This window comes from Lithobates pipiens, unplaced genomic scaffold, assembly GCF_037356315.1.
Source record: "Lithobates pipiens isolate NorthernLeopardFrog02 unplaced genomic scaffold, aLitPip1_a1.2 Scaffold_185, whole genome shotgun sequence".
Classification (NCBI taxonomy): domain Eukaryota; kingdom Metazoa; phylum Chordata; class Amphibia; order Anura; family Ranidae; genus Lithobates; species Lithobates pipiens.
This window is the reverse complement of record NW_027507761.1, coordinates 375,340-385,975: the sequence shown is the minus strand read 5'-3', so window position 1 is coordinate 385,975 and position 10,636 is coordinate 375,340. Positions and strand designations below refer to the sequence as shown.

At 48.5% G+C, this 10,636-nt stretch overlaps 1 protein-coding gene across 4 annotated transcripts in view; it reads left to right on the top strand.

Moving 5' to 3' along the window:
• Positions 1-2,795: 2,795 nt before the first annotated feature.
• LOC143995708 (uncharacterized) overlaps positions 2,796-10,636 on the top strand; it is an 83,170-nt gene continuing 75,329 nt past the window's right edge. For all 4 annotated transcript variants that reach the window (XR_013277467.1, XR_013277469.1, XR_013277468.1 and 1 more), the window contains exons 1-3: positions 2,796-3,059; positions 7,520-7,567; positions 7,795-7,921. Coding sequence is in view for 1 of the 4 variants with exons in the window: in XM_077490455.1 (XP_077346581.1) it covers positions 2,831-3,059; positions 7,520-7,567; positions 7,795-7,921 (404 nt within the window). In the remaining 3 variants the exon portion in view is untranslated. The remainder of the gene's footprint in view (positions 3,060-7,519; positions 7,568-7,794; positions 7,922-10,636) is intronic.

Sequence of the window (10,636 nt, the reverse complement as noted above, 5' to 3'; positions counted from 1 at the left end):
TCCTCTTGACATCCGCTAATGCCTGCTTGCTGGCTTCTATCTCTGAATTTCTTTTGGGACGTAGCAGATGTTTGTTTTTGATTTCTTCGGCAAGTAGGTTGAAGAACTCTTGCTCGTTAACCGCCTTTGTGAAGTAGCCAGCTTTTCTTAAAATCGCCAGGCGTTCCTCGCGTATTTGTGCTTCCTGGGCGGCTGCCTCCTCTTCACTTGTAGGGGATTTTTTTTTCTTCTTTGCTTGTTCAGCACTGTGGAAGTTGTACTTTCTGTTGTTTCTTGTGCTAGCGTCAGACTCTCGAGGATTTTGGTTTTAGGCTGTTTAACCAAAAGTTCTAGGGCTATTTTTAGGCTGGAAATCTTGGCTTTCTCCGTTTCAACATCCAAATCTTCCAGTGGAGAAACTTTGGTGAGTAAACACAGCGAGAATTTCGTTTTTGTGCTTTTCTCATCGTAGTAGGCTCCATCCGTGTCCTCAAGATCCTTAAGAAGTGGCACCGGTCCAATACCCTTATAGATTCGGTACATTATCTGTGTGGTTGGAATATGCCCGTTGTCGCAAAACACAAACTTCTCATATTTAGAAAGCAGAAGAATGTATATTGATGATGTCCTCTGCATTCATGGTTAGCTTAGGAACCTGTACGGCGTCCGTGTATTTGGTAAAGCCGAATTCTATCTCCGGATCTGAGTGTCCAGAACTCGCCTAAAGAATGCCCTGAGCTTTGGGGAGATGCGCTTGATATATTGATCCAACCCCGGTGATTGGAATCTATAAGGAGCAAAGGAGTTGATAGCCGTGCGGAAGATTTGAGACAGAAACGTGAAGTTCCACTTCTGGTTTGATCTCTTATAAATCCGGTAGCCAAATTTATTTGGTTCCTCTATGGCTGTGCGGAAGAACTCGGAGAAGAAATACCCAACCGGCCACAACAGTGAGTCTTTACTCTCATACGGAAACTTTTTCCGCAAAGATTCATGTAGGACTTTTATGAGGTATTGCAGCCCATAAGGAATCCTGTGCACAGCGGAGAATACGGACTGTACAAATGAATTTGTTAGGTTGTATAAATAGCCTCTTCTATTTTTGGGCCTCCTGAAAATTCCTTGAAACAAGCCCCGTAGAGTGTTATTCACCACCGGAAAGCTCAGTCTTTCATTGACAAAGAATACCTGATTAATTGCGCCACGCAATGCTTTGACAATGCTCTTGTACGATGGTCCCTCGGTGTAATAATGTTTGATGATGCCTAAAACCTTTAATTTGTCAAGCGTTATCTCCTCAATGTGCTCAATATTTTTCTCCACTTCATCACGGAGAGCAAATTCCATTAATTTAATGAAATGGTACTCTTCTCGTGGCGTTTCACAGTGATTGAATAGCGGCAAGAGCACCGCATCGTGAAATGTTTTCTTTCCTCGAGGGTTTGGACCCCTTTCATGATTCCGGTCAGGTACACTGGATTGGTCTGCAGATAGTAGAAGAGCTCTCCATAGGAATCCAGCCTCTCCCTCTTCATTCTGGCCTCACAAGCCTCCTGTCTCTGCTTGGCTACGGCCCTCTTCATTTGTTCCCTATTGAAACGTTTTCTTTTTTTGAATCGGGACACCAGATGTTGTTGAGCCCTACTGCACTTCGTTAGAACCCCGATGTCTTTATCTAAATCCTCCTGCTGCTGCCAAAGTTGACGGAGACTTTTACATTTGTTGTTAACTCCAAACTCAACTTATTCAGCTGAGACTGTAGACTGAAGGTCGGGTCATCGGGGCTCAGGCAATGAGCAAACTGGGCGACCAAGCTCTGAGAGGGATTCTCCGTGGTTAGAAACGCATCGAGTCGCTTTTTTGCTATTGCGCATTTGGCCGATGCCTGCATATTTATTAAGACTTGAGCTTTCCGCCTCGCCTGCGCTTTTTCCCGCTCGCGTCTTTCCTCTTCAGTCTCACGCAGCTCTGTATAGTAGTAGTCCAATGTGTCGTCCATGTCATCGAACAATCTGTCTCTGTATGCATCTATATTGCCTCCTTCAAGGCATGACTCCAGCCAGTCAAGTAATGGACATTCACACATGAAGGCCCCTTCGGTATTTGTCCCCTCTCTGGCGTCTCTCCTCCTCCTTCTTCTATCCTTTTTGCTGTTCTGCATCGTTGCTGCTATCAGTAGAATACAGCAAGAATTTATATTAGTAGTATATACCGTGTGTTAGATCGGTATATATATATATAATAAAGTATTAAGTGTAGTATTAAGTATTAATATTAACTAGTATTAAGTGTAGATAAGTATTAATACACTAATATAAGTATTAATACACTAGTATTAAGTGTAGATAAGTATACAGATTATCGGTCTGTATCAAAGTCGCTCTGTGCTATGGTTATGTCTGTTCACTTCCAAAGCCAGGTTCAGACTGACTGTGCCTGTCCCAGAATCTAAATTTATATTGTAGGTGCAACTGCGGTTCTAACTGTGATGTCACACTGTGATGTCACCTGTGATGTCACAATGCTGGCAAGAAGCCTGATTGGTTGCTGCAGATTTCCAGTGAGCTGATTGGCTGGTGCAGAATTTTTTTTTTTTTTTTTTTTTAAACTGACATACGCGGTATCCTAGCAACAGGGTGGGGGGCGGGTATATCCCCCCCCCCACCCTGTTGCTAGGATACCGCGTATGTCAGTTTGAAAAAAAATAAAATAAAACTCTGCACCAGCCATATATTAGGATGATGTAATACTGTTAATTTTCCACTAGATGGCAGTGATTGTATTGTACAGCACAGGGAAGGACAGACAGGGGAAGGGCCGTTTGGAGGATTTATTTACTATCTAAAGTAAAATGAAAAGGTGGGGGGCATGTCCGGTAGTGGGCGGAGACGGACGGTTCCAAACCGGGCCAGCACAGTCCCCTGAGACCCCCGGGGACGCATCGGGCCGAAATTGTAGCAGATTGCGGGCGGCGCTCGGCTGGATCGGACTCTCAGCCCTCCGCGGCCATCTTGCTACACCCGGGCCGCCGCCATCTTGCGGCCCAGAAGCCTGCCGGAGCCGACAGCGCGGAAACGGAGGTAGGGGTCCCTTCCCTAACCCCCTGTGTGTGAGCGGAGGGTGGTGGAGCGCGCCCTGAAGGCCTCGCTGGGGCCCGTGGACGCGGCGGTCCGCTCGGGCCTAGCGCGGCCTACACATCCCCACTGTTGTGGCGTGTCCGGATGTGAGCGGCGAAGACGCTCATAAATCTTCCTATCCCTCTGGGCAGTCCCTCCTGAGTCCCCCGGTGGTTCGGATGACCCTCGAGGTGGAAAATAGAGGCCACGGATCGTTCCGGCCTAGTGAAGCCTACACATCCCGGACTTTCCTACGGCGGCCGCCCGCGGAGGTCCATCGCGGCCGCCTCCCTCTCCTGTCTGCCAGACCCCCTCCCCCCCCCCTCTCTTCTTCTCTGCCAGACTTGCCCCCCTCTCTTCTTCTCTGCCAGACTTGCCCCCCTCTCTTCTTCTCTGCCAGACTTGCCCCCCTCTCTTCTTCTCTGCCAGACTTGCCCCCCTCTCTTCTTCTCTGCCAGACTTGCCCCCCCTCTCTTCTTCTCTGCCAGACTTGCCCCCCTCTCTTCTTCTCTGCCAGACTTGCCCCCCTCTCTTCTTCTCTGCCAGACTTGCCCCCCTCTCTTCTTCTCTGCCAGACTTGTCCCCCTCTCTTCTTCTCTGCCAGACTTGCCCCCCTCTCTTCTTCTCTGCCAGACTTGCCCCCCTCTCTTCTTCTCTGCCAGACTTGCCCCCCTCTCTTCTTGTCTGCCAGACTTGCCCCCCTCTCTTCTTGTCTGCCAGACTTGTCCCCCTCTCTTCTTCTCTGCCAGACTTGTCCCCCTCTCTTCTTCTCTGCCAGACTTGTCCCCCTCTCTTCTCTCTGCCAGACTTGTCCCCCTCTCTTCTTCTCTGCCAGACTTGCCCCCCTCTCTTCTTGTCTGCCAGACTTGCCCCCCCTCTCTTCTTGTCTGCCAGACTTGCCCCCCCCCCCTCTCTTCTTGTCTGCCAGACTTGCCCCCCCCCCTCTCTTCTTGTCTGCCAGACTTGCCCCCCCCCCTCTCTTCTTGTCTGCCAGACTTGCCCCCCCCCTCTCTTCTTGTCTGCCAGACTTGCCCCCCCCCCTCTCTTCTTGTCTGCCAGACTTGCCCCCCCCCTCTCTTCTTGTCTGCCAGACTTGCCCCCCCCCCTCTCTTCTTGTCTGCCAGACTTGCCCCCCCCCCTCTCTTCTTGTCTGCCAGACTTGCCCCCCCCCCTCTCTTCTTGTCTGCCAGACTTGCCCCCCCCCTCTCTTCTTGTCTGCCAGACTTGCCCCCCCCCTCTCTTCTTGTCTGCCAGACTTGCCCCCCCCCTCTCTTCTTGTCTGCCAGACTTGCCCCCCCCCTCTCTTCTTGTCTGCCAGACTTGCCCCCCCCCCCTCTCTTCTTGTCTGCCAGACTTGCCCCCCCCCCTCTCTTCTTGTCTGCCAGACTTGCCCCCCCCCTCTCTTCTTGTCTGCCAGACTTGCCCCCCCCCCTCTCTTCTTGTCTGCCAGACTTGCCCCCCCCCCCTCTCTTCTTGTCTGCCAGACTTGCCCCCCCCCCTCTCTTCTTGTCTGCCAGACTTGCCCCCCCCCCTCTCTTCTTGTCTGCCAGACTTGCCCCCCCCCCTCTCTTCTTGTCTGCCAGACTTGCCCCCCCCCCTCTCTTCTTGTCTGCCAGACTTGCCCCCCCCTCTCTTCTTGTCTGCCAGACTTGCCCCCCCCCCCTCTCCTTGTCTGCCAGACTTGCCCCCCCCCTCTCTTCTTCTCTGCCAGACTTGCCCCCCCTCTCTCGTGTCTCAGAGACCGGTCTCTAAAGGGAATCTGAATTCTTTTTGTGGAGTGAGATACTTGAAGGAAAAAAAAACACATTTATTGCACAGCAACACGATATAATACCCAAGTGTTTTCTGTAAAAGATGTCATGTGACGCTTTCATATTGCGTGCGGCTCGTGCAGTGGCAACAAACAATGTCCATTTTACCCATAAGCAACGCATTGAAGGTCTTTACACCGCGGATCTGCAATTCACGGACCTCCAGCTGTTACAAAAACTACAAGTCCCAGCATGCCTCTGCCTCTGGGTGTCAGGCTTGTGGTTGTCAGAGTCTTGCTATGCCTCATGGGAATTGTAGTTCTAATTGGATATCCCTGCTTTACAGGTTGTCCCTTTGGCTGTACACAGGAGGTCTGGTGCTGGAATTAGTGCCTGTGATCTGACGTTTGCGGTCGTAGCTGTGTGGGGACGATCGCTGTGCGTGTGCGGGGCCGACACATGCATTCCCCTTTGTGCACAACACACGGGGGGGGGGGGGGGCACTTTACTTTTATTTTTTTTTATTTATTATTTTAATTTATTCTTTTACACTTTTTTATTTATTAAATTTTTTTTCCAGCACTTCAATTGTTATCACAGGGAATATAAACATCGCCTGTGATAGCGATCGACCCCCAAATCTCCCCGCCTGCCTTTTAACCACTTCCCGACCAGCGTACGGCGATGTACGTCGACAGAATGGCACGGGCAGCCATATTGGCGTACAGGTACGTCCAATATTCAATGCCGCCCTGCCATCGGGAGCGTGCCGTTGGCGGCAGCGCGCTCTCACGCTGGTCGGGACCCCCCGTGAGTCCGGTCGCGGGACCCGCGGACTCATCCCCGCGATCGTCTCACGGAGCTGCCGAATGGAGGAAATGCAGAGTAAACAGCATTTCTCCATTCTGCCTAGCAACTAGTGACGCTGATCTCTGCTCCATGTGATTGGAGCAGAGATCAGTGTACACTAAATGAAAGCCTAACCCCCCCACAGTTAGTAACACACCCCTAGGAACACTTAACCCCTACACTGCCACCCACTGGTTAACCCTTTCACTGCCAGTGTCATTTACACAGGAATCACTTGTCATTTATACAGCAATCAGTGCTATATAAAGGCAGTGGCCTTTATATAGCACTGATTGCTGTATAAATGACAATGGTCCCAAAAATGTGTCAAAAATGTCCGATGTGTCCGCCACAATGTCGCAGTCACAATAAAAATCGCTGATCGCCGCCATTACTAGTAAAAAAAAAAAAAATAATAAAAAATTATTAATAAAAATGCTATAAAACTATCCCTATTTTGTAAACGCTATAACTTTTGCGCAAACCAATCAATAATCGCTTATAAACTGAGGGAAAAAATGTTTTTTTTATATATTTTTGGGGGATATTTAATATAACAAAAAGTAAAAAATAATGCGTTTTTTTTTTTTTTCAAAATTGTCGCTCTATTTTTGTTTATAGCGCAAAAAATAAAAACCGCCGAGGTGATCAAATACCACCAAAAGAAAGCTCTATTTGTGGGGGAAAAAAAGAACATCAATTATGTTTGGGAGCCACGTCGCACGACCACCGCGCAATTGTCAGTTAAAGCGACGCAGCGCCGAATCGCAAAAAGTGGTCTGGTCTTTGACCAGCAAAATGGTCTGGTCTGCAAGTGGTTAAAGCGGAGGTCCACCCTAAAATGGACCTCCGCTCATCGGAATCCCCCCCCCCCTCCGGCGCCACAATCGGCACCTTTCAGGGGGGAGGGGGGTGCAGTTACCTGGATAATTCAGGTAACTGCACCCACTTCCGGGCTAGCGCTCTGCGGAACGAGCGTAGGTTACGCCTCCGTTCCGCAAGCGCCCGCCCCCTTCAGCAAGTGCCCCGCTGCCTGCTGGGAAACACACAGCTCCCAGAGGCAGCGGGGACCGTCCGGATTGCGCCGCGCGGCTCGCGCATGCGCAGTAGGGAACCGGGAAATGAAGCCGAAAGGCTCCATTTCCTGATTCCCATACCCAAGATGGCGGCGGGACCCGGCAGCCAAGCGAGCGATCGGCTTCGGGTGCCGACATCGCGGGCGCGCTGGACAGGTAAGTGTCACTATTTAAAAGTCAGCAGCTGCAGTATTTGTAGCTGCTGGCTTTTAAAAAAAAAAAAAAAAAAAACGCGGAGTCCCGGTGGACTCCCGCTTTAAAAAACATCTGATCGCTCCAAGATGTTGCTTTCCTTTTTTTTTTTTTTTTTTTGGCACCGTTTACATGCGGGGGGGGGTGGGGGGGGGAGGGGAATCAGAAGTGATGAATGCTCAGCGCTTCCCGTTTTTCCTATATAGAGGTGATCGGAGCCGTTTCGGTCTCTGATTACCTCCTATGATCAGCCGGTGGAAGTGTGGGCTGATTGCTCGGGTCCCCTGGTGGGACGGGTGGGCCCCCCCAAAAAAAAAAGCTTTGGAAAGGGACAGTACGTCCCCTCCCCCACTGCTTACAAAAGCAATCCAGCGGCTAATTGGCCAGAGATGGCAGCTGGCTCTAAAAAACAAAACAAAAAAAAAAGAGGAATATATATATATATAAATGTTATATGTTGGGATTGTATAACCACTCAAAGTCCGGCAATGTACTGGTATATATCGCTGGGGTTGAAGTGCTGGACACAAGAGCTAACACTCAGTCTGTTTTTCAGATGGAGAAGTGTTGGGAGAAGAGGACTTGCAGCTCGTTGTCGGGGACGGTAAGAACTTGTATGATGGGAGTACTTTATGCTGCTATCAGGGGATGGGATTGTAATTCTGCAGCTGCTGTCATGGCACATCCTTGGTCATGGCAATCGTCATCCGATGGTTCTCATCTCTTTATAGAGAGCAGGGAATTGTAGGCTCTTGTTTATTTTCTGGACCCGATTTCCCTGATTCTCCTGATTTTAATGGACCCCTCTGTCTGTCCTTCCCTCCCGCACAGGTGACGGTCACCTTCCACGATGTGGCCGCCTGCTTCGAGGAAGAGGACTGGGAGCTTATGGAGCAATGGCAGCAGGATCTGTAGCGGGACGCCATGAAGGAGATTCACTCTGCTTTGCACAATCTGGGTGAGTGAGGGGGCACGAGGGCATGGGATGGTGGGGGGTGGGAAATGTAGAGGAGGGAGAATACAACCTCACACGTACAATGGTTTCTGAAGAGCATTTGGCAGACAGTGGAGAGGTATTTCATCACCTGCTTGCCATCTGCTTGAACCCCTTGGACTCTGTAAATGCATTGTTATGCTACGCCCGCTGAAAGCGATAGGGGGGGGTATACCTTCTGTTGCAAAATAGATATTTGCCAGCACACCGCGGATCGACGCAAAGTAGCGACCAAACGGATCGTTTATTGCATGATCACAACACAAGGAGAGTACAACATTTCGGAGTCACGCAGGACCCCTTCGTCAGACAAGTGATCATCACGTGCCTCCGAAAAACATGGGTGATGTCCCTATCATGTGATCTGGCTAGCTCTGAGGACAAGAAACGGTTTTCTCTCCAGCATAAAAGACACAACTGAGCACGTGCAAGTTGGCTGGCTTTCCTCAGATAGACATTGCAAGGAGGAGGGGGAGGATCTATGCATACAGGATCAAACAGCCCTTTTTTACACAATGTAGAGCAGGGCTCGACAAAACTCAGCTGGGGGTATCCTGTCTCCGTGGACCCTCCCCCCCCCGACGTGATTGCGTCAGGCCGCGCCGCCGGCGGCCGGTAATTGAGCCCCCGGCTTTGAGGCCTTCTGTGATCCTATGGTTCCTTGTGGAATCTGGCACCCTCTTGTAGTGGCCGTTGGAATTACAAAATTACAACCAGCAATGCTAATGGAGCTATCTCCTTCCATTTACTTAGAACCCCTAAACATTATATTATTTATATATACAGTGCCTTGCGAAAGTATTCGGCCCTCTTGAACTTTTCAACCTTTTGCCACATTTCAGGCTTCAAACATAAAGATATAACATTTTTATTTTTCGTGAAGAATCACCAACAAGTGGGACACAATTGTGAAGTGGAACGAAATCTATTTTTTGAAACTTTTTTAACTAATAAAAAAAAAATGAAAAGTGGGGTGTGTAAAATGATTGGGCCCCCTTGCGTTAATACTTTGTAGAGCCGCCTTTTGCTGCGATTACAGCTGCAAGTCGCTTGGGGTGTCTCTATCAGTTTTGCACATCGAGAGACTGAAATTCTTGCCCATTCTTCCTTGCAAAACAGCTGGAGCTCAGTGAGGTTGGATGGAGAGCGTTTGTGAACAGCAGTTTTCAGCTCTTTCCACAGATTCTCGATTGGATTCAGGTCTGGACTTTGACTTGGCCATTCTAACACCTGGATACGTTTATTTGTGAACCATTCCTTTGTAGATTTTGCTGTATGTTTGGGATCATTGTCTTGTTGGAAGATAAATCTCCGTCCCAGTTTCAGGTCTTTTGCAGACTCCAACAGGTTTTCATCCAGAATGGTCCTGTATTTGGCTGCATCCATCTTCCCCTCAATTTTAACCATCTTCCCTGTCCCTGCTGAAGAAAAGCAGGCCCAAACCATGATGCTGCCACCACCATGTGTGACAGCGGGGATGGTGTGTTGAGGGTGATGAGCTGTGTTGCTTTTACGCCAAACATATCGTTTTGCATTGTGGGCAAAAAGTTGGATTTTGGTTTCATCTGACCAGAGCACCTTCTTCCACATGTTTGGTGTGTCTCCCAGGTGGCTTGTGGCAAACTTTAGACGAGACTTTTTATGGATATCTTTGAGAAATGCCTTTCTTCTTGCCACTCTTCCATAAAGGCCAGATTTGTGCAGTGTACGACTGATTGTTGTCCTATGGACAGACTCTCCCACCTCAGCTGTAGTCCTCTGCAGTTCATCCAGAGTGATCATGGGCCTCTTGGCTGCATCTCTGATCAGTCTTCTCCTTGTCTGAGCTGAAAGTTTAGAGGGACGGCCAGGTCTTGGTAGATTTGCAGTGGTCTGATACTCCTTCCATTTCAAAATGATGGCTTGCACAGTGCTCCTTGGGATGTTTAAAGCTTGGGAAATCTTTTTGTATCCAAATCCAGCTTTAAACTTCTCCACAACAGTATTACGGACCTGCCTGGTGTGTTCCTTGGTCTTCATGATGCTCTCTGCGCTTTCAACAGAACCCTGAGACTATCACAGAGCAGGTGCATTTATACAGAGCCTTGATTACACACAGGTGGATTCTATTTATCACCATCAGTCATTTAGGACAACATTGGATCATTCAGAGATCCTCGCTGAACTTCTGGAGTGAGTTTGCTGCACTGAAAGTAAAGGGGCTGAATAATTTTGCACACACCACTTTTCAGTTTTTTATTTGCTAAAAAAGTTTAAAATATCCAATAGATTTCGTTCCACTTCACAATTGTGTCCCACTTGTTGGTGATTCTTCACAAAAAATAAAAATTTTATATCTTTATGTTTGAAGCCTGAAATGTGGCAAAAGGTTGAAAAGTTCAAGGGGGCCGAATACTTTCACAAGGATGGATATATATACATTTTTATTTATTCTAACACCCTAGAGAGTAAAATGGTGGTCGTTGCAATACTGTCTGTCACACCATATTTGCACAGCGGATATACAAGCGCACTTTTTTTTTTGGGTAAAAATAATTTATTTAATAAAAAAATAAATAAGACAACAGTAAAGTTAACCCAATTTTTTTTAATATTGTGAAAGATAATGTTACGCCGAGTAAATCGATACCCAACATGTCACGCTTCAAAATTGCGCCCGCTCATGGAATGGCGACAAAG